Source organism: Pyrgilauda ruficollis, unplaced genomic scaffold (genome assembly GCF_017590135.1).
Source record: "Pyrgilauda ruficollis isolate IOZ18807 unplaced genomic scaffold, ASM1759013v1 scaffold161, whole genome shotgun sequence".
Taxonomy (NCBI): domain Eukaryota; kingdom Metazoa; phylum Chordata; class Aves; order Passeriformes; family Passeridae; genus Pyrgilauda; species Pyrgilauda ruficollis.
The window spans coordinates 1,076,227-1,098,326 of record NW_024514876.1 but is presented as its reverse complement, the minus strand read 5'-3'; the positions used below and the strand labels follow the sequence as shown (position 1 = coordinate 1,098,326).

The window sequence follows — 22,100 nt, the reverse complement described above, 5'->3', positions numbered from 1 at the left end:
GGCTGCACTTGGAGCTGCTGGGAAATGGAAAAGCACATTGTGGGCAAAGGCCTGAGCAGAACAAGGGTCTGACCCTGTTCCCTGTGTGCTGCCCACCCACACCTCCCCTTCTCAGGACCCTCCTCACCCCCAGTTTATCAGCACACAGGTGGGCTTCCCCATCAGAGGTTCTGGACCTGCTCCCCCAAGCCTCCCAAGGTCAGGGGTCAGGGTTTCTGCTCCTGCCCTGAGTTGTGTTGCTCAGCACAAAGCTCTGAACAGGCTCTGATTTCCTGACACACACGAGCTGCCCCAGCCACCCCTTTGTGCCAAGGTTTGGATTTGCTTTGATATTTTATTCCTGTAAAGCTCCTTTAATCTGTTTTATTTCTTTCTGTCACCAGCATAATCCTTTTGTGAGCAGCGTCTGCAGCTCGTTTGGCTCCAGGCAGAGCAACTTGGCAAGACTTGTCCAGGTTATACACAGGTGATTTCTTAAAATTTTTAAAAAAAACCCCAACCTTGTTTGTTTCTCTGTCAGTCTTTTTTTCTTCTCTGAAAGTTCAGCTACTGCACAAACATGAGACTTCTTTCTTTCTGGGAAGCCAAGCTCAGTCCTGTGTGTAGGTGAGGGGTTTGGAAGGGATTTGGGTGCATGAAGCTCTCAGAGGTCTGGGCTCTGGGTTCACTTTACCTGGTGAATCATTTCTGAACAACCTCACAAGATGCCTGGTTCATATTTTAACATCTAAATCCCTTTCAAAACTTACCCTTTGGGCCTGCTTTTTGCTATGTACCCATTACTGAGTACCAGCTTTGTAGGTTAGAAGGTTTTTGGGGTGATAAAATCTAACAATTACATAAATGTAAAAAAAAAAAAAACCCAAACCCAACAAACCCCCAAACCAACAAAAAACTTTGAGATCAGTTCTTTTTTTAACCCTGGCTTTTTAATAACTTTTACTGAGTGTGTTTTTGTGGTGAGATAAAAGCATATTTTTGACAACAACCCAACACAGACCAGAACCTTTGCCTGCAGAGCAAACCAGAAGCAGCACCATGATGATGTCAGAGGTCACAATGCCTGAGTCAGACTCAAAACCCCCTGGTTTTTCTTGAAGAGAAAAACAAACTAAAGAAAACAACTCCCTCGCACGTTGCAAGGCTTGGATTTGCTTTTTTGCTTCAATCCCCCGGGGGTGTGAGGGACTCACCAGCTCTCAGCACCCCATGGGGGATGGCTGCACCTCAGACCCCCAGCCTGCACCCACCACCTGCCAGACAGGAAACAGCAGGGCCAGCAGCAAAGCATGAGGGCTCTTCCTCATGGGAGGAAGGGTTCCTGGCCCTGCTGGGGACCTGCAGGTGGCCACAGGGTCTGTCAAGAACATCCCACTGAGGATCTGTAGGACACAGGGCTCACCAGAAGCTCCAGGTTGCTCTGAGGAAGGGCTGCTGCAGGTTTCTCCTGAGGCCTGTCCCTCTCCTTGATGCTCCTGAACCTTTTAGGCACCTCTGCCAGGCACCATGGGGCTGGTCAGTGCTCCAACGCTGCCCATGGGCATTCCTTCACGTTCTCATGTGCTTGGACAAGTTATTTCACTCGTGAAGACAACACCCACTCCTTCACGTACACACCCTGAGCTGCACACACCCATCTTTGCCAATAATTAGTTATTTACATACACCTTGAGAATTTGGAGCAGATGAAAAGCATCCCCGGCCTACAGAACCCAGGGCTGCTGCAGATAAAAGCTGTTGCACAACAAGGGTTTGCAGCACCTCAGGTGTGGAACCCCACCTGGGCCCCACAGGGCTGGGGGAGGGAGGGGGGCTCCAGTCCAGCCAGCAGCTGGTACTTTGTCAGAAATAAAAACCTGTGTGCTTATTTTCCTCTGGCTTGAGATGGAGAACAGCTGATGAAAGATCTGAACCAAACACTGGCACTACCTTAAAAGACAAGAACAGACCACTGTGAGTTTAAAAAAAACCAAACATGTTGGATTTTATTATTTTTAGACCATTAAAAAAAAAAAGGATTTAAAAAACACCATCTGATAGACCCAATGCTCTGCAAATACACATCAGTTCATTGAAACATTATGTGTTCCCTCAGTTGTTAAGTCGAGAAGTGGCTGTTGCCACAATTCAGTGTATTTATTTGTGGGGTTTTGCTTATATAGGGCAAATTATGGCCTTTTCAGTACATTTGTAGAGTCTCCAGAGGTTCTGAAAGCTCATTACAAGCAAAATTACTATTTTTTACCACTTGTGCCATATCAGTGACTGTCTGCTCAGAGAACATGTGCGTGTCTAAACGCTCTCCTGCTCTGTTCTGTGCCAGGTCTCTGGCTGAGACCACACCAGGGTCTCTTGGTAGCAAATAAAAGGAGTTAACTGGGAAAGAAAAGCAAAGGCTTGTTGAAAAGAATCCTGCACCACAGAAAAAAAAAAATCCCTCATGATGTGTCATTTCCTGCAAGACTACACTGAGCCCTTTGGAACTGGATCTCCTGACATGCCACACACAGACCATGAGCAAGTTTCCACCACAGCAGAGCAGCTACTCTAGAAAAACAAGTTACACCAAAAACCCCCAAAACCCCAGACTTTCAGCCTCATTCTGGACCTGCTCCTGAGGACTGGGAGCTTTCTTTAAAAGCATGGACTGGGGAGGCTGCAGCAGAAATTGCCCTTGTTGACATGCAGTGCAGTAGTTGTGGGACACAGGGGACTTTGGAGTTGTTAGGTAAGGAGAGGCTCCAGGGGACACCCTGGGCAGGCATCAGATCTTTGCTCCATAGTAAGAACAGGTGTGAATGCTTCAGCCACATTCCAGCCTCTCCAGAAAGCCAGTGCCACTGCCAGGAGCAGGTCCCTTGTGCAGTCAGGCCAGGACAGGTGAGACACCTGTGCCACAAGGGGCAGGAAGGGCCTCTGGGGAAAAATGCCACTGTGTCCATGGCACCAGAAGAAAGGGAGAAGGCCTGATTTCTCATATAGAAACCAAAACCAATGATGTCTTTCTAAGGAAGAAATACAATATAAGCACCTCTCCACACTGTGTTTAGACACATGAGGTTCCTTTTCTGCCTCCTGCAGGACACCCTGTACCTCTGCAGGCCCCTTCACATTGCTACACTGATAACCTGGCGTGTCACTAAACCCCGGCATCCTTTGGAGACAAGTGACAGAGGCAGGGAAGGTTCAACAGCCGCAGAGCACGTTCTGAAATCAAACAGTACTTCATTACAGAGACACAGGAGCTGAGTCAGTGATTATTACTCTTTCTTCTCGCCCTCCTCGGCGATGGGGTCTGCGGGCGGCTCCTCCACGGTCGCGCTGTTGCTCTCTGAGCCGGTGTTGCTGTCGCTGGTTCCCTCCTCAGCTGTGCTGTCCACTCCTTCCTGCCCACTCTCCTTGTCCTCTGGGGTGGAGGTTCCTTCTTCACCGTTCTGCTGGTTCTCTGTGCTCTCTTCTGGGTGAGGCTCTTCTGGAAAAATGTATTTCTCAGTGTCATTTACATGCCAATATTTATTTAGATTGTGCAATTAGGATTTAGGAAGAAAAAGAAGCTGTAATAAACACGAGTATTCCATAGCAGTCACTTCTGTCACTTAGAACATGCAGGGACAGGCACAGCTCAGGGATCTCTCAGTGCTGAGGACATATATGGTCCTGCCACAGCATCCTGATGTCAGCCACAGCTGCCTGACCTCAGAATTCCAGCCATTAGAAAGCCATGCTCCTTGTTAAAGCAGAAGCACTGGAATTCAAACTCCTTGGCCCCTCTTTCCTTATGCTCCTGCTGTTGCAGCAGTGACTCACTGATGTTCTAGTCACTGGGACTCCTGAATCCAGCAGCATTTCTTACTGCCACTGTCCTGAGCACAAAGCAGCTAGAAAATTTGCCTGAGTGCTGCATAGGAAGCATTGCTGTTGCATCATCGTGGCTGGACACTGACACTGGGACAAGGAAACACCCCCAGTTGCTCCCAGTTAACCAAAGTCTAACTTCAGGTTTACTGTTTTTTCCTCTGGGTACATCACACACAAAGCATGACATGGGGCTCTGTGGGATCTTATCCTCTCCTCTTTTAAAAACGAATAATTTAATGAGAAGCAAGCAAATGCCTGTGTTCACCAAGATGCAGTGAACTGTTCTCCTCAGAGACCCTTTAATGCTGATCCTTGGAGGATTCTGCAGATGTTCAGGCAGTTACCTGTCTCCATTGGAGTGCTCTCCTCTTCCTTCTTCTCCTCCCCTTTGCTGGCTGCCTGCTCCTCCTCAGCTGCCAGGCTGTTCTGACTGCGCTCAGCTTGCTCAGCTGCTTCCTTTTCCCTTTCCTCCTGTCTCTTGCGAGCCTGCTCCTCAGCTTGAGCAATTTCAGCTGCAATTTTTTCCATATCCACTTCCACCTTCAAACTGCATAACTAGCAATTAAAAACAAAACAAAACAAAGGAAAATTTTAGCTCTTTTACTACCTCAGTTACCCTGAGAAATAAATCATCAGTAAACCCCCATGACAAGTTCATTATTTCTACACACAGCACAGTCCTTCTGATTTTACAAAGTTTATCTAAGTAACTAGGGAGGGAAATACAGGCATATAAAGAAAAAAAAAGGGGAGAGGGAATAAATAAACAACCTAAAACTTGTTATTTCAGCACAGCCAAGGAGAGCAGTGTGCCCTCCACAGTGGCTTCAGGCCACCTTCCTCCAGCTGCTCTGTGTGAATTCACCCAGCCCAGCCTGGAGGCACTTCTGAACTGTACTGGCCCAATGTGCCCCTAAGGGTCACTGAAGGAGCAGGAAATCATCCTGTGCTTTTTCCCACCCACGGCAGGGCAGTGCCCCAGCAGCTGGGCAATCACTCAGAAATGAACAGAGAACTAAAGCACTTGTACCACTGTGGAACCAGCAGCTTCCTCAGAGTAAGTGAGAAAAATGAGTTGTACCCTTTTAAGCTCGTTGTTGAAAGATTCTGTGCTTTCCAAAAACTTCCTCTTCTTTTCCTGGTGACGCTCCTCAATTTGCAGCAGCTCAGCTTCGAGCTTACGCTGGAAGTGAAACAAACAGCAAGAACCTCACTGTGCAGTCACCTAAAAACTGGGCAAAGGTACAGCTAAGCATACAAATTTTCATATGGGTTTATTTTTAAATATTGGTCTAATACGTAAACATCCTTCTGCCTGCCTCTGATACCCACTAGCTCAAAAATTCATACTGAAAAGTAGGAACAGTACATGGGTCTGTGCAGCAGTTCAAGTATATTGTAAATGAAACACTGTGTATCTGAGGTGAAGCTTCCAGCATCAAATCTGCACATTTTCTTTCCTATTCTGCACCCCCAGGTCTGTGTATACATATCCCACAGGCCTGTATACACACAGCTCACAGGTACAGACACTCTCCACATCAATTATGGTCTCTAACACAGAAAGACCACAATTCATAGGAAAGAAGGACAACCATCCCCTCCACCCTCCAGATCTTCTGTAATTAAAAAAACAACCCCAACAAATCTCTAACTAATTCTGGTGTTGCTTCACCCACACACACACTGACTGTGCTGAAAGGGTTCTTTTGGTAACATGAGTGTGTGGAAAACACAGGCATGTGGCCAAAGCTGGGTGAAACATGCAGGTGTGACATCACCATATATTTTGTATAAATTTAACTTTCAGTGAAAAATGTTAGAAGAGGGACAAGTTGCTTCAAAAAAAAGAATATTACAAACAAGATGAGTCGTCAGGTACCCAAAATCACAACACTGCCAGTACTTATTAACCAGCAGACTTTAAAAACTGCATACAGGGGGTTGTGTATAATAATGAAGAACTACGGAACTAACACTTAGGACAAAACACAAAGAACAAAACAGCACAGAAGGTGAAGTCTCACATTCTGCAGCTCCCAGGGATTAGCTCCTGGAGCACACAGAACATTGACACCCAGCAAGAACAGTCATGTAGGTGATCAAATGATCCAAAGACTCTGGAGTCCAGCCCAACCCCACCGCATTTTAGCTGCGTCCTCATCCTTTCTTTTTACCTGATGAACCATTAAGGACTGAACCTGGCGTTTCAGGACTTGCATTCTGGCTGTGGTGACCACGGAGCGGACGTCGGGCACCACGCTCTCGCTCAGGATCTCGCTGATGAGCCGGTGGTTCCTCTGGAACCGAGCCGTGGCCGTGTGCTTCATGGAGAACCCATCGTCGTAATCTGGAACGGGAGTTCGAGGGGTGACTGCTTTGATCCCACAAAATGAGAGCTGAGTCTAATCACTCTGTACCCACATCACCACTCACAAAAACTACAATATCAGCCCTAACACCTGCAGTTGTTGTGTCACAAAGTTCACAGTAACACACACAGAGCATCAGGGAATTACAAAAGGAGACAAAGTGTGGCCAGGGCAGCATTTACCTGGCACAGCTCTAACAGCTGATTACACATGCATTTCCCACAGCTGAAATTGGGACTGACCTAGTTATTCACTCTGTTGCTTTCCACACTTCCACAGTAAGAGGGACTATTAATACACCAAATAAAAGACCCATTCCTGATTAATCATGTTTCCAGAACAAAATGCCAGCAGGATAGTGACTCCTCTATAAATAACCTTTGTAGTACAGATCAAAACCACTTATTTTTTTAAAACACTGAGAACTGAAAGCATGAAGCAGTGAAACACATTTACTCACCACTGAAAATTCAGTCATGTATTAAGAGAATTTGATTATTTATTAGCAACTGCATTTCTCTGAAGAGAACACAGTTAAACAACAAGTATGAATTATCTCCCAGAACAGCGCCACGTAGAAAAGTCCAGAGGTCTAATGTGTTTTACATTAAGTATTTCTACTGGAGATAGGAATATGATGGAATAGGAATAGATGACTATCCCAACTATTCACAGAAATCTTAAGAAGCTGAAGATCACGCCAGGAGATACTACCAAAGAAGAGAACTAGTTAAATGAAAGTTTATTTCCAAGTGTTATATTGTATCTCATTTAAACAAAACAAAAAAAGAGGTAATGGCTGGTTCTGCCTGACTCTACTTTGCTCAGGGTAGCACAGAACAGAATCTTAACTCCCCAGGTTCCAGCTATTCCAGCACAAAACGTATTTACATAAATGTTGCAATTACCTCACATGGGGGAAAGTGCTGTTTGCTATGAGATTTATCTCAGGGGTGTGCTTTCACAAGGGGGAAGGAAAAAAAAGGGTGTAACTGAGCACATTTTTCCCCCTCAGGTTTCAACAAGTATTTGGTGATGAATTTAAAAGCAGCCATGAGGTGTGTGAGGCTGACTTTTCCCACTGGGTGGGGTGCATTTCCTTGCAGTCAAATAAACTTTCAGAATTTTCTCATCAACTTGTCAGCAGCAAGGGCACCTCACTTGCCAAACAATCTCAAATGACAGTTGTTGAACACATTCAAAGTTCAGGTGCTCTTAATCACACCAGAACTCTGCCTGTCAGATTTATGTGCTTCTGGTAATAAAGCACAACATTCCACCCAAGCCAGATTAAATCAGGCATCTAAGCCTTTTCTAAAGCATGTGCCAAAGCCATTATGGAGCAGTAAGCAGACTGATTTGGTTTGAACTATTAAGCATTACTTCACACTTAATTAAGAAGGGCTGGAATAACTTTTGCCACAGGTGCCACCTTACTTTTGGGAACAAAGTCAGCTGTATGGAATAAAAAGCGGTACTGAAAACTGGCACTAAAGCACCAAAGCAGAAACGAAGCCACGTGAAGCGCTGCGGAAGGAGCACACGGGTGGTTTTCTGTATCTCCACAGCCTGTCCTGCCACGAGTGTCCCACTGGGAGTGCACACAAGCTCCTTACCATCGGGATCCTCCGCGGGCTGGATGCTCATGTAGGGCTCCCCCTTCTCCATGCGCGACTGCCGCTGCCGGCTCTCCTCTTCCAGCGCCGCCTCGGCGCGGCTCTTGGCGTTGATGTAGGCCAGGTAGGCAGGGGAGTTGTGGTAGGCTTTCATGGACTCGTTGTACTCGATCTGAAAGGTGACCAACACGGTTTGATTGCACCACTGGGTGATTCCCACCTGGCCACAGCTGCGCTCTGTGTAACGCACAGTGCGGTTACACAGGTAAAGCTGAATCTGAATCGTCTGGCTGAGATACAAATGATCAGATTCTCTCAGTCTTTCTTTTTTACAAATGAGAACTTCTATAGTAATTTGTGTTTTAAAAACACAGCTGGTTCTTAGGTCCTTTTAGTATTATGATAGCTTTGTTTTCTGAGATTTCAAATTCAAATACCTCAGAACATTTAACCTCAAGTTCTGGTAGGATAAAATTAACAAACACAAAATATTAGTAATTCTCTGGAGTTCTAACTAAATCTGTGATTCTGATTTCTTCTCTTTCCTTACGCCAGTATGTCATGAACCACTTTCCAAAATCATTTAAGATTTGTCCATTCTTTGACCCATCCCTGCTCTGGGATGGCACAGAAAGCTGCAGCCAGACTCCTGTCTCCTCCTGGCAGCAGGACAGCAGCACTATTTTCACTTTCTTTGAAATACTTTTTCTCTTTGAATTGCTTTCTTTAATCTCATTTTTAAGATTTTGTACAGCGATTTGAGGTATTCCCAATGAAAAAATGGATATAATCTATAATATCGTTAAAAGTACTTAAAATGCTTGTTTATGATGAGGACCAGGATCCTTCTGCCTTGGCACAACAGAAACCAGCTGGCCCCTGCCCCAAGGAGCTTACAATCTAAACATCATTACCAAGGTAAAAATAGAATTCCTGGATTTTTTTTCTCAGCTAAGAGCACTGAGTTTTGCAGTACTTCTCTATTGCCTTGGAATAAAACCAGCTGAGATTTGAGCAGGTAGCCAGAGCCTCAGGTGCCTGCCAGGTGTAAGCACAACACATCAGCAGGACAATTCTCCCTTCGTACCTGAGAATCACAAGACCAGTCTTGTACAGGTGCTCAACACTTACCAACCTAGACACGAGGCAGCTGTCATCTCTTGTCATTAAGATCAATAAAACCAAAACAAAAGCACAAGAAAACCCTACAAGTGGTAGCATTTTCTATTAAGAAACAAAACATTAATGCCACAGTGTGGAGTTCCACCAGGAAAACCAAACCCCACGTGACTGGAAGTCTCTTAGGAACATGTTCATGACAACGGCAGTAGTTGCAGAGCACCAGTTTTGAAAGAGGATTTTGGTGTTGAGACAATCTTTTCAATACTGATGTTGTACAATCAAATCCATTCATTACACAGTTAAAATCGACACTCAATTATTAATACTTCATTTTGAATTAGGTCTAAAAACTGACCAGTCACAGTTGATGCACAGTTATTTAAAAAATCTAAGAGACGTGTCAGGACAAACTTCCATTTAAGTTACATACAGGGCTCTCGTGAATGCCTCAAACACCCCTGCATGGGGAAGATGAATTTTTCTTCTCAGACCAGTTCCTAGAAGAATCAGCTGTAATAAACATCCCAGATTTCTTCCATTTACCTTTTCAGCTTCATATTCATTCAAATACTCTTGCTTCTCTTCATCAGTGAGATCTCGCCACATTCCTCCAATAATCTTGCCAATTTCCCATAACTTCAAATCAGGATTGGACGCCTTCACTTGGTCCCAGACCTTAACAGAAACAGCTGGAGCTTTACTAATGATATCTAAATACTTCCAAATTAAACATTTTATATTGTCATCTCAGTGTTCTTTCTGGAATCACCATGAAAAACAGGATAAAGTTAGGAATGAGTCTGGCTAAACTATCTGGATTATTTTCTGGGGCAGGAAGTCAGTAGGAAGCCAGCTACTGAACCAGGCAATTGCTGAGTGGCTTTGGTCTCATGGGAATATTGCCTTTAACCCTCTCAATTCTCTTCTTAAATGAACATCGCTGCATCTCGGGGAAAAAAATGCTACTGAGTAAACACATCCAGCAGTAGATTATGACAAAGAGACTGAGCTTTTCAGATCAGAATGTAACATTTCACAATATTTCAGTCTTGCTGATCAATCTGAGTTCCAACAAGTTCTGACTCCACCAAAAAGGTTTCTAACTTTATAGGGAAAAAAAAAGGAGAGCTGCCAGTGTAATTTCTTGCTGCGCCACTTGACTTTTTTTTTTTTTTTGTGTGTGTTGATGTTTTTTGGCCTAAGACAGACATGCTGGTAAAGATACTTTACCAGAAGTGGAAGAAATTCCTTCTGGCTCACCTGCTTCAGCCAGGTTGCCATGCCCTCCCCATGCCCCATCAGATTCCAGACTCCACAAGAGTCTCTCTCTCCTACTTTCTGTCAAACAGTTCTCAGAATAGCGAAGCAAACGTTGCCACGGGCTAGGGTGGTGAAGGAGAACATGCAAAGTCCACTCATTGCTACTCTTCAGTCCAGCTACAGCACTGCACCAAGCCCAGAAAACGCAAGGAATACTTCCTTTATATAAAAAAGTTCTGTCAGTAAGTCACAGGAACTTCTGAATGTGGCGGGGTGGATCCTTGTCAGCAGACAGTGGTAGGAATTAGCATTTTAGCAATTTTCCCCCCAGAAATTGGCAACTGTGTGACCAGACTACTGCTGCCTTTGTTCTGCAGGGCAGACTCTGTACTTTACATCCCCTTAAGAGAGCGCAGGCTGTTAGGAGTCAACGTTTAGAAGCTGAAACTAAGATCATAGCAATTAATTGTTAGCACAAACGAACACTGACTTTATTACTGATGGACACTGTAATACCCACCTTCCGGCTGTACCTCATGTAGGGCATCAGGGGCTTGTCTGGGGGTTTGGGGGGCTTTGGAATGGTAATACCAGAGGAAGCCTATAAAAGAATGGGATAAATCCATTCGTTAATGGGATCGCTGAACAGGTTCTACACGCACTAGCTTTGGAAAACACTTGTGCATTCACACACCCCCACCAAGAGAAGCAAGCAACATCACCAGAAAAATTACCCAGTCTGTAAGTGAACAAGCACTAGCTAGAGCTGGTCCTCACAGGAATAATTTCCAATTAAGTTTGTCTTTTTCTCTGAAAGTTTACAGAGCAGTAACTATATAAATCCTCAAAAGGGCTCCATGTTTTTAAAACTGAACTACACAGCTTAGGAGCTGACATGGAAACACTAATCCCAGCAGGCTGTTTTTTCTCACTTCTGATGACTAATTTATTTTATCTGTTTTGACAAATTTAATGTGGCTACTGTACAGGTGAAAAAAGATACGAAGAAAGTTTAAAAACAGTAAGTTAGAGACACTATCAAGTAATTTTACTAATTATTTTTCTGTAAAATTTGTCAGTGGTAATTTGGAGCCAATTAACAGACTCTTTATGAAAACAACTCTATGCAGCTAAAAGGTAAATATGTGCTCTACTTGTAGCCAAGCTCTAATGAATTATCCCAATTAGCCTGGAACATACTCCTGTGCTCTGTCTTCCTTCAGCTTTATGCTGCCAGACACAGTGCTGGCACCACACAAAAGGCTACTGAGCTTGAATGCTGCTGCTGGAAAGCTGCTGGGTCTCCTTGCATCCCTTCAACCCACAGAACATCTGACAGGGCTTGCTCCTAAAGCAGTACAATGACATCACAGCCCCTGTCAACTGCAGGGTCTGAAACCCTCCAGCACTTCCACATGCCAGGAGTTCTATTAAGTGGGAGTATTTACATGAAAATACAAAGCAGGTTCAAGATCTTTCAGGGCTGTGGCCTGTAGATCAATATTTGGGTGTAGCCCAGAAGGCTAACATTCAATACTGTTTTCCTCCTGACAGGATTATTTTTTTTTTGTTTGCTGAATTTATGGAGCTCTATGAACAATGCATACAGAACTGTGTATAAATAATGTGCATGAGGTATATGCATTACCAAAATGTATACATAGATACACATACAGATGGGTTGGAAAAACATTAACGGAAACTGTTTAATGCTTTTAAATTAAGAGGGGTTTAAAGACACCATCCATATACTGGGATATGCATGGCAGAGCAGGCTGTGTATGCTTGTGACATACAGAAACAATGGAAGTTCTCAGACAAAACCTGACTTAGTCTTGTAGAAGGAAAGTATCCATTTGGACAGTCAATTCCAGTCTTTAGGAAGATCCTTTCTGTAAATGCTTTAAAAAATTGGATGAACTTCATATATTAAGTTTGAAAGAAGGTTTATGAGAGGTATAAAAAGGCTACACTTCTTTAAAAGCACCATGTATTTGGTCCTTGAGAAATCTTTGTATCACCTTCCAAACTGATCAGAAGTTTTGAGGTACAAAGTTCTACATGGAAAAATCTTAAAGTTGTGAGATATTTAAGAAAATATCAGAGATTTAGTCTGTTTCTGTTGTGTTATCAAAGTGTTACATTTCCACTGTCTATTTTTGTTTCCTAACTGCATACAATGCCAGGACTTGATTCATGTTTGAAAGAAGCTGTCACCTCCCTCACCACTTGTCTCCATCTCACTTTGTTTACTCCATGAAAAATGAATGTAACATCCATTTCCCACACACTGACACATATACGAGCTGAAAAGATTCTACTTTATTATCAACATCACAGTTTTGTTGAAAAAATAATGACTGAACTTGGGACTGTGCAGCTATTACCAGACTAAGAGTAGAAAGAAAAATAAAGGGCTGTACCTCTTGTATGGCTCAACAGGATGATGCAACGACTATCAATGATCTCCAGCTTGCAAAATGTTCTTCCTTATTTTTGTACCAGTGAACCTCAGCAAAAAGAGCAGTTCCCCCCCTCCAAAAATTCATACCCAGCTACAGAAGCTTTTCCTATGCATGCAGTGGTCACTGAAGACCAAAGTCTGTCTTTTTGGATGTCTGCATCATATACCATTACCAGTTTTCCCTGCTGAGTAAAAACCCATTTTCCTGCAAAAGGTTTCAGAGTGAAAGGGAAGGGGGGGAAGGTGAGGAATAAGAATCAGAAGTTGTTTTTTGGTTTTTTTTTTTATAAAGAAGTGGCAGCAGCCAAGACTCCGAAGAACCTAACCCTAAAGCCATTTCTGGTCAGCTCCTGGTGTTTGCTGGAGGATGTAATAGTTGATTCTCCTACCGTGACCCGGCTGTTGGTGCCCGGGTTCCCTCCCAGCCTGTAGTTGTTGTAGGCCAGATGGCTGTATGGATTGTATCCCACAAACCCTGGGGTGCTGGGCATTTGCTGATGGAAACAAATGAGACAAAAACACGAATGAGAAATGAGCTCAAACGAGGAGAACACAGAAATGAAAATGAACTGCAATATGGCATGCAAAAGCAACCAGAATTCAAACAAGCAATGAGGTGTAGCAGTTGGTGTCTTCCCAACACACACAACTTACTCCAGTATAAACCTAGTAAGGAAACAGGACTTTTAAGCAAATGTGTCACTACAAATTTCTGCCTGAAATTGGTGATTTTATTTCTATTAACTGTGTAACTCATTTGAACAAGTACTCTGTAAATTCAGGTCATGGCTAATAAAGTTTTCCAACATAAGCCACCAAGGACTTCAGAAGACTCTTGTTTCCTGAAAGGGTGAAAGTTGGGCAACACAGCACCCAGTGATGGGGCAGAAATCCCCAGTACCCACGTTTATTACACCAATGAAAATCCCTGCCTGCTTTTCTTCCCAGAATTCTGCCTTCCCAACAAATAGAGCAGGGGAGGAAATCTCTCAAAGCACCATTTGTGCTCCACTGCCAGTGGCTGAAGACAATTCCCAGAGACATCCCTCTGTTACAAGGCAGGCTGTAGACTGACAGAGCTGAGGAACTCTACATCTGCAGTAAGACCTGTAAGTTAAAAACTTTAAACTAGTTTGAACAGATCACCAAATCCAAGATAATTCAGAAGTTAATCAATGCATCTTCATTCATTCATGAAAGTGGATTGATTTGTTCTCACCTCATTCACACAGAAAAAAAAAAATCTTGTTTCTTTGCATTCCCTTCTCACTTAGCAATGGACATTCAAGTTTCATCAAGTTACCTGTATTCCCCTCCTCAAATAAATTTATTTTTTCCATTATCCCCCCCTTTCCCAGTCAGATTTCGTTGGAAAAAAAGATCAACTATGGTAGTTGTGATTAAGTTCTGACTGCAGTGGTTCTATGATTCCATAAGGATTCAAAAGAGCCTGGAGGATTTCCAGACATTTAAATCTCATTCCCATAGTGTCCCACTCTCCAGCAGCCCTAATAAACATTCCAAGAAGTCTTTCACAGGGACTTGCTGACTGGACCTGCTCCAGATTACAGTTATAAAAATGTGACAAGTAAGTTCAGGACTCTAAGAACCAAAGTATGACACGTACCAACACCGAACAGAAGTGTTTTAGGAGCTGACTAAAGTAACTAGGAAGGTTTCAGGTCAATGCAGACACACTGCAGGAGTTTATTTCTAAACACACAAGTGCAGAGGAAAATTATCCTTTAACAGTCAGTCTTCAACAGAGACTTTATTGCCAAGCTTTTTAACTCAGTCACAGCAGCTGATGTGCTCATCTGTATACCTGGGCTCATGACATACACATTCACTACTTCACAAGGCACTGTTTTAGTACAGTTTTTTGTATTACCATAACAACAGGCTTTGAATATGTTGAACTACACCTCTTCAATAAAACCAGGTGACAATTGTAATCTCCGTCTGCTTAATTCTTTATTTCTGCAAGACAGGATTTAAATGTTACCAGGAACTACCTTGCATCACATGGAGAATTTTTATTTCAGGTACAGTACTGCAGTTGTGAGAATTACTGGGATTTTGTTGACTGCAGCACCTGGAACTGGCTGTGGAAGAACAAGCAAGGTTATTTGGCTACTTTGTGACTTGCATTAACAGAGCACAGACCATCACGTGAAGGACTGAATAAAATATAATACAAAATAAAAGATGCTTGTAAAACAGGCAATGCATGTCACTGGTTGCAGTCCTGGCATGTGCTTCATGTATCCTGAAGGACTGTACCACACCAACATGAACCATTAAACATCTGTATCCATGCTAAATTCCAAAGGAATCACATGTGTATGCACAGCTCTCGATGCAGGAATCCAGTGGTCAGAGTGGATCCATCGTGTTCCTTCTAACAGCTCTATTTTGCTGTGTGCAAAATGAAAACTCTGAGCAAACTATGCAAATCAAGTTTTATTTATGTAAACTTATAAAAACGTAACTTGTATTTATGTATTATATAAATTTTCAAGCCTCTTCCTGTAAAGTATGGCACAAAAAACTTGAAGGATCACATTCCTTCTAACTCCCATCCTGCAGAGATCGAGGACACACTACTGGGTAACAGCTTTCCAATTCACTTTGGTTAAAAAAAAAAATAAAAATATCACTATAGCATCTTTTCTCAATCTTCTGTACAAAGGATTTGTCCTAAACCTCAAACTATCTAAAATGTGACCAAAGACGTGCATTTACTTTCAAACAGTTCCTGCCCACAGCACACTGGTACTGCAGCACCTTTGCACATCCAGGAATGTCACTGGGCAGGATTCAAAGCTCCTGTTCATGTTTTCCTCGGTGTCAGGGCATGCCACTTTACTAGAAAGTAAAATATTTCCCATGCCCTAGACTCCAAAATACCAGTGATTTCAAGGAATGCAAGACTGGCATCAGGAGCATTTCATTATTCTGACCTAATATAACAGGATGTTTCACAATCCTGCATTCCACTCAAATGCAAATAAAAAAAGCAGCTCAGTACAACTGAAACGTGGAAAAATGCACTGTCTGCCCATGATTTGGGCACAGGCTGAGCAGGACATTTTACAATTAAATGTATCAGTTGATTCTTAACTATTCCAGTACTGCTGCAACCCACTGTGAGTCATTTGAGACAAGTGACTGCTCACAGAAAATTCAGTGTCTGCGAGATCCAGCCTTAAGGGCAAAATAAGTTTATTCAGCTTCTCTTTCCCAAACTTCCAAAGAAAGAATTATATTAATTTAAACAGTTCATATCACATTAATATTGTGTTTCCCATATAGGAAGGTGATGCAACTCCACAATTATTTTTCTGGGAAGTTACTAAAGGCCTTGTGTTAATGAGAAAAATCACTATACTTACGGTTGCAGGAGCTGGGGTGGGAGGTGGGGCATAGGATGGCCTTTCTGTTAAGATATAAATGCAAGCACAGTTTTTTTTTTTTTTTTTTTTTTGGAAAATCTGGATGAATTCTTAAGGCATCTGCTATGGCCAACATTTTTAAATTATTTTACAAAAACTAACAAATTCTACTCTGAAAGACTTTGCGTTTTGCCATCAAACAGCAAAAAGCAACATTAAAAAAGAAAAGAAAGAAAAACTGAAATCCCCCCATTACTCTAGTCCCAGGCTTTTATTCAAGCACAAGACTGAAGAATATGAAATTCATTTATATGCACACCAATTACACGGAAGGAAAGCAAAAATGCAGTCCAACAGGATTCAGAAGCTGTGATATCTGGATTTCCTACAAAAACAATATGCCAGGAATCAGCCACAGCAGGATTTAAGGCCAAGAGTTTAGTCACTACACTTGCTAATTTCTTTTAATGCCAGGAATAATGGCATCATCTCACATACAGGTTCTGTGGAACCAGATCTGTAAAACATCAAAGTTAAAGAAAGAAAAATATTTTTTAAAAAACTTACTTGACATTTTGATAGTCAAATTTTCAGCCACCTGACATTATATTTGTACTTCTGCAAGACAAAAGAAGATCATGCTAGTAAGTGTTGTGCCTTTTCCCCCACCAGATTGTTGACACCTCGATGGTTATTGATATCAGTGATTATCAAAATTTGTCAATTTTGGAATACAGACAAAAGCATTTTCAGAAACCAAGGTATTATCTCTTTGAAAAACTAATGGACTTTCCAAGGAATCTGACCTTAAATAGCTGTGCAAGAGCACACAGCTTTAGGTCACCTTCATATTAAAGGGTCTAAATAAATATATTTCGTGCTGTAAGGAAATAAAAAGAAGATATCCCATTATTTTACACGCACTGTTTCAGAAATCTGCTATCAATACATAAATGACCAAATGATATATTTCCTTTACAGGGTACATAAAACAACCACCGAGCCCCGCAGCTGCGGTCTGACAGGCAATGCTTAACCTTTTAGCACCGAACCCGGCAGCGCTTCACACACCGCTGTAACAAAGTGGGTTTTTCGCCGTTTCTCTTCCTATCACGCCACGGCAGCTGCAACCTCCTTCAGAACCCCTACTAACGAGCTCCGGGCTCGCACACGGGGCTGGCTCGGGGAGATCGAGCGGAGCCTGAGCGGGCCCAAGGCGGCTACCAGGGGAGTCCCTCGGCCCCACCGCTCACCTCCCCGGGCTCAAGGGCGCTCCCGAGCCCCGCAGCGCAAAAATAGAGGGGCCAGGGCCGCCCCCGGCCGCCCCCAGCCCCCCGGTCAGCCCCGCCGGGCCCCCCGGACTCACCCGCTCGGCGCGGCCGCGCTCCCTTTGTTCCCACGGGCCGGGGCGGCTGCGACAGCGCCTGCGCACTCCGCTCCGCACTTTCGACACGCCGGTCCCGGCGCGCCGGTGACTCCCCACTTACTATGGGGGGGAGCCTGTTCGGCTGCTCCGCGCCCCAGCGAGGGGCCAGGGCAGTCCCCGCACCCTCCGGGACGGCGGCGACACCAGGGGCCCGTGGCGAATCTGCGGGATGCAACCCGAGCGCCGCGCGAGGGGCGGCCCCGCCCGCCATTAGCGGCATGGAGGCACTTCTTCACGGGGTGTCAGCGGGGCTCCCGAGGCGCCCCAGACCCGCAATGCCCAACGCCCTGCTCGTCCCCTTTCCCCGCGCCGGGAACCTCGGTCACGGTGCCCCGAGTGCTGGCTGCCGCTGGCGAATCTGCGGCGCAGAACGGGCGCGCAGGGAGAGCCTGTAGATGCTTCGTGCCCGCTGCACTTTAGCGCCTTTCCCCCCTCACGGGCTGCGCGCGGCCCCTGAGGGGAGTTTGGCGCCTTTTTCCCCTCACGGGCTGCGCGCGGTCCCTGAGGGGAGTTTGGCGCCTTTTTCCCCTCACGGGCTGCGCGCGGCCCCTGAGGGGAGTTTGGCGCCTTTTTCCCCTCACGGGCTGCGCGCGGCCCCTGAAGCGCCCCGGTCCCGGGGTGCTGTGAGGCCACGGAAAACGCTGCGGGGTCATGGCCGAGCCCGAATAATATCCCATAAAAGCAGCGGTGGAGTCAGGTGAACCGTCCGTCAGTGCTGCGGGGTGCTGGTCTGTGCAGTGTGGTGCCGAAAGGGCTGTTTGGGGTGGCGGCGGTTGAGTGGAGCAGGATGAGGTCTGAGGGCAGCGGGAAGGTGCAGGTGTGTGGGAGAATGTCAGAGGAAGGGGATGGCGTTAGAGACGGCTGTGAAGGCAGCGAGATGGACCCCGGCTAATAAATATGATAATATATGATAATTGTCAACTAAATCAGCCTGACCAACTCAAAAGACTGCTGCTGAATCAGACAGGATTATAAATTACCCAGTAGTCTGGGAGCAGTGAAATTGTCCACAATTCCTTGCAGAAATCAGCGAAGTTGTCACACATCGGTAAAACCCTCACAAATATCAAACAAAGTGAAGCGTGTGGCTTTGAGGGTGTGAGGATTTCCAAACCTCAGCATTCAGCTTTTAGAGCCTTTTACGCTGCAAATTATCAGGGTGGCTAAATTAAATACGAAAACTTCGGCAGTGAAAGTTTGATGTTGAATGTTTGACGCTGAAATGGAATGTTTGGCATTGCAATGCTCTCACGTGGCCAACAAGATGTATTTCTAGACATTCATGAGGGAGAATTTGGGTGAATCTTGGAAGGAAGGCCAAGGGGGATGGTACCTGCCTAACCCAAAAGGATGGTAGAAGGTGAAAAGAAGAAAAACTGAACATGGGTTGCTGCAAGTTTGGTCCATTTTTCTTAATGCCTGCAGTTCCACTGGCTCAGTTTGTTTTCATGCTTAAATACACTTATTTTCATGAACAAATAAAGACACAAGAGCTCTGCCCTCATCTGCTTACATTCTGCTGACTGTACCCACAATGGACATTTGTTGCCATGCAGCAGGATAATTTGTGACTTCAATTTGATATTAAAGCAAGAGTTGAAAAGATTCCTCAGCCAGCAAAATACATCACAACTAGTTCACCAGCTTCACTGGGGCAGGAAAAGGTAAAGAAAAGGTGAGAAAATACCTGTAAGAGGTGAAAAATAACTTGTTTTCACCCCTGCTTTTGACTAGCTTTCCCCCTAGTTTCATACATTCACTTCTAGTTTATTAATAACATAGTGTTGTTGATAGTGTAAATTGCATTTAGATTTAAATTAAAGCTTGAAATTTTGAAATATTTATTAATTGTTTTTAAATTTAATTTTAAATTTTAATTATTTCAAATGTATTTATTTTTAAAACTGAATTGTTTATTGCGGTGTTCAAGTACATTTATGGAAACTCACATTCCACACTAATAGCTCTAAATCATTATGTTTTCAAAGCCATCAGTGTGTTTCCTACTTTGTTTTGTTCCCCTTTTTTTTCTTACTGTGCTCTTTGCCTCAATTCCACCTTGTGATAGTGAAAGGTTTTGCCAGCGTACACTTTTTAATATCCTGTACAATATATAAGTAGTTTTACTGATTTAATGGAATTGTTTATACTGCACCATGCTCACCAGGGGGGTTGTAAAAACTAATTCTTACCCAACTGTTTTAATTACCAGCAGTTTCATAAGCTCTGGAATGAGGACAGACATTCACTGGGAAGTAGATTGAGACAATAAAACTTGTTTTTACATCAGCCGTTTGCAGGTGCTGATTGGCAGAGGCTCAGCTGGTCTGGATTTAATTAGAACCACAGAAATTAAGAATTCTCTGCCACAGTATTAAGCTTCAGTGTTATTTTTTTTTAATTCAGCTTTAAATTGACCTAAAAATGAGGGTGAGGTGTTATTATTTTGATGCCCATGTGGCGTTCACGCTGACTCTTGTGGAAGTTCGTTGCTTTGTGAACAAAAGAGAGTTCTTTACATTTTGAGAGATAGAATTTGTGAATAATGCAAAAATAGATAGTTATTGAAAGAGGTGAAAATCTTAGTTAAAACCAGAATGCCCACTTGAACCAGGCCTAGAGTAGAAGTTACTGAAGTCAGTATCAGGAAGTCACATGTGAAGGAAACAGCCAGGGTGACTGGATTTACCAGGAAAAAAGAGTAAGTTTTGTAGCAGGAGGACACACATGCTATGGTGAAGATTCTGAGGGAATTTGTGTCTTTCTTTTCTTAGTTGCAGAGAGGATCTCAGAGAACACTTGTTACAGTGCTACAGATTTTCCTATCTGCCAGTTTTATTTTGCATTTTTCTTTTACTCATTTCAGCTTAAGGAGAAGACACTGACACACACAAAATATGCATAGACAAACTCCATTTTAATACTTTTTTATTGTAGTACTATAATTTACTTTGGTAAATTCGTATCCCTGTTTAAAGTGCCTTAAAGCAATTAAAACTTAGTTTAAATTCAAGTATTGTAAAATGTACAGAGTCTAAGCACAAAAGAAAAGCTGCATAGTGAAAATACAGGAGCAGGCTGATACATTCAGGATGCCAAGTACTCAAGTGGTAACAACATCAGCTCATGATTCAGGTTAAGGATAATTAGCGAGTTTGATACAGTACAGACAGGACAGGGCAATATTGATGCATTGTTCTTACCATGAACAAAGGATGGAAGCATAAATTCACTCTGAAAGAATCTGCAGTATCACTTTTGTACACATGCCATAAGTAATAAGGCAGATACTGACACTGAAATCAATTCTTTACACGCTGCTGTAATCCAGCAAATCCTGGGTGTGGATTCTCCAGACTCTGAGCAATCCCACCATTCCAGTGGGAACTGTGACATCCATCCTCTTCAGAATCCTCACAAACATTCTCAGCTTCATACAATCTTGTTTGAGTCTTTGTTTGAAATTTGTCCTGTAAGGTTTTAAAGAAGGATGGCTGTTCCGCTGTGTACCGCTGCAGGGTTTCTGTTGGGGTTTGTGTTTGCCCACAGCTACTTTGGGTAGGAGTGGGGGGTACTTAAGGGGTCTGGTTGAATTGTACATTGAATTTGTAGCCCTTATATTGCCCAGTCAATTTGAAGTAGTAACAGTTGTACCCTGGTATAACAGTGACTTGTCACATGGACTAGATCTACAGCATCACTTACCTGTAGTGTTTGTCAGAAGAGAAATTTGTTGAAGATATTTTAATGCACATTGTTATTATAAACAAAATTAATGGAATACCAGCATTCAAATGGTTGTTTGACTCCTCCCATTTGAACAGTTAGAGAGTAATTTCATTTGCCTTGGCTAAGAGACTTGTAGTACAGGTGTGTGTGGACACATAAGAAAATTATTGATTTTTCAGGGGGAATTACTGCTTCAAAATCAGTTGAACAATATGGCTAAAATGTTACTGCATTGTAACAACACTTTTAAAATGGATGTATAAGGATGTAGAGGAAAGACATTTTTGCTCATTTGTTGCCTGAAAAAAATGAATTTAAAAATACTAGCCACTTTTAAAAGAAAACTCTTTGTTAATAGTTCATGTATTTTAAGAGTATTTTTGTATGTAATTTTTGCTGTTAGAAAGTATTATTTTAAAATATATTTCTAGAAGTATGACAGCTGTGGTATAAATTATTGCAAGGATTCACCAGTCATTATATGAATGGAATATTGAATAATTAAGAGAAGCAAATAGGCATTTCTCAGTTTTGGAAAGAGAAAACAAGTTCTCTTTTACAAAGGCAGAATATGTCAAACTATAAAGTTCTAGTTTAATTTTTGTAATATTTGGTGAAATTCTACAAAACAACAACAATGAGAATATGAAAGGGCTGCACCCAGAGTATAAAACCAGTAGAAGTTGGGTTTCTTGGAATCACAACCCCCTTGCTGTTCACCCTTTCTTTTAAAGGACTTAAATGGTTGTATTGTATTGATCCAGGTGCTTGGTAAGATGCTGTGGTTGTAGCAGACAGCAGCCGTGGGAGTCCATCTACAGTTTATTTCCGGATGCACTTTGAGGGAATTGGCTGAGG

General features: G+C 43.2%; 1 protein-coding gene across 3 annotated transcripts; it reads right to left on the bottom strand.

The window, feature by feature from the left end:
• Positions 1-1,957: 1,957 nt before the first annotated feature.
• Positions 1,958-17,551, bottom strand: SMARCE1 (SWI/SNF related, matrix associated, actin dependent regulator of chromatin, subfamily e, member 1). Of its 3 annotated transcripts, none has more exons than XM_041462896.1 (11): positions 17,454-17,551; positions 16,655-16,705; positions 16,088-16,131; positions 13,082-13,186; positions 10,749-10,829; positions 9,512-9,643; positions 7,847-8,018; positions 6,036-6,208; positions 4,940-5,041; positions 4,203-4,413; positions 1,958-3,469 (listed from the first exon to the last, which is right to left on the bottom strand). In XM_041462896.1, exons 2-11 carry the CDS (start codon positions 16,659-16,661, stop codon positions 3,261-3,263), a joined length of 1,236 nt encoding a protein of 411 aa, XP_041318830.1. In that variant the 5' UTR covers positions 16,662-16,705; positions 17,454-17,551; the 3' UTR covers positions 1,958-3,260. The 3 variants fall into 3 exon arrangements, with proteins under 3 accessions (XP_041318830.1, XP_041318828.1, XP_041318829.1); XM_041462894.1 differs by having other exon boundaries at positions 1,958-3,472; positions 17,454-17,549; XM_041462895.1 differs by lacking the exon at positions 17,454-17,551 and adding an exon at positions 17,125-17,358 and having other exon boundaries at positions 1,958-3,472.
• Between the last annotated feature and the right edge of the window lie 4,549 nt (positions 17,552-22,100).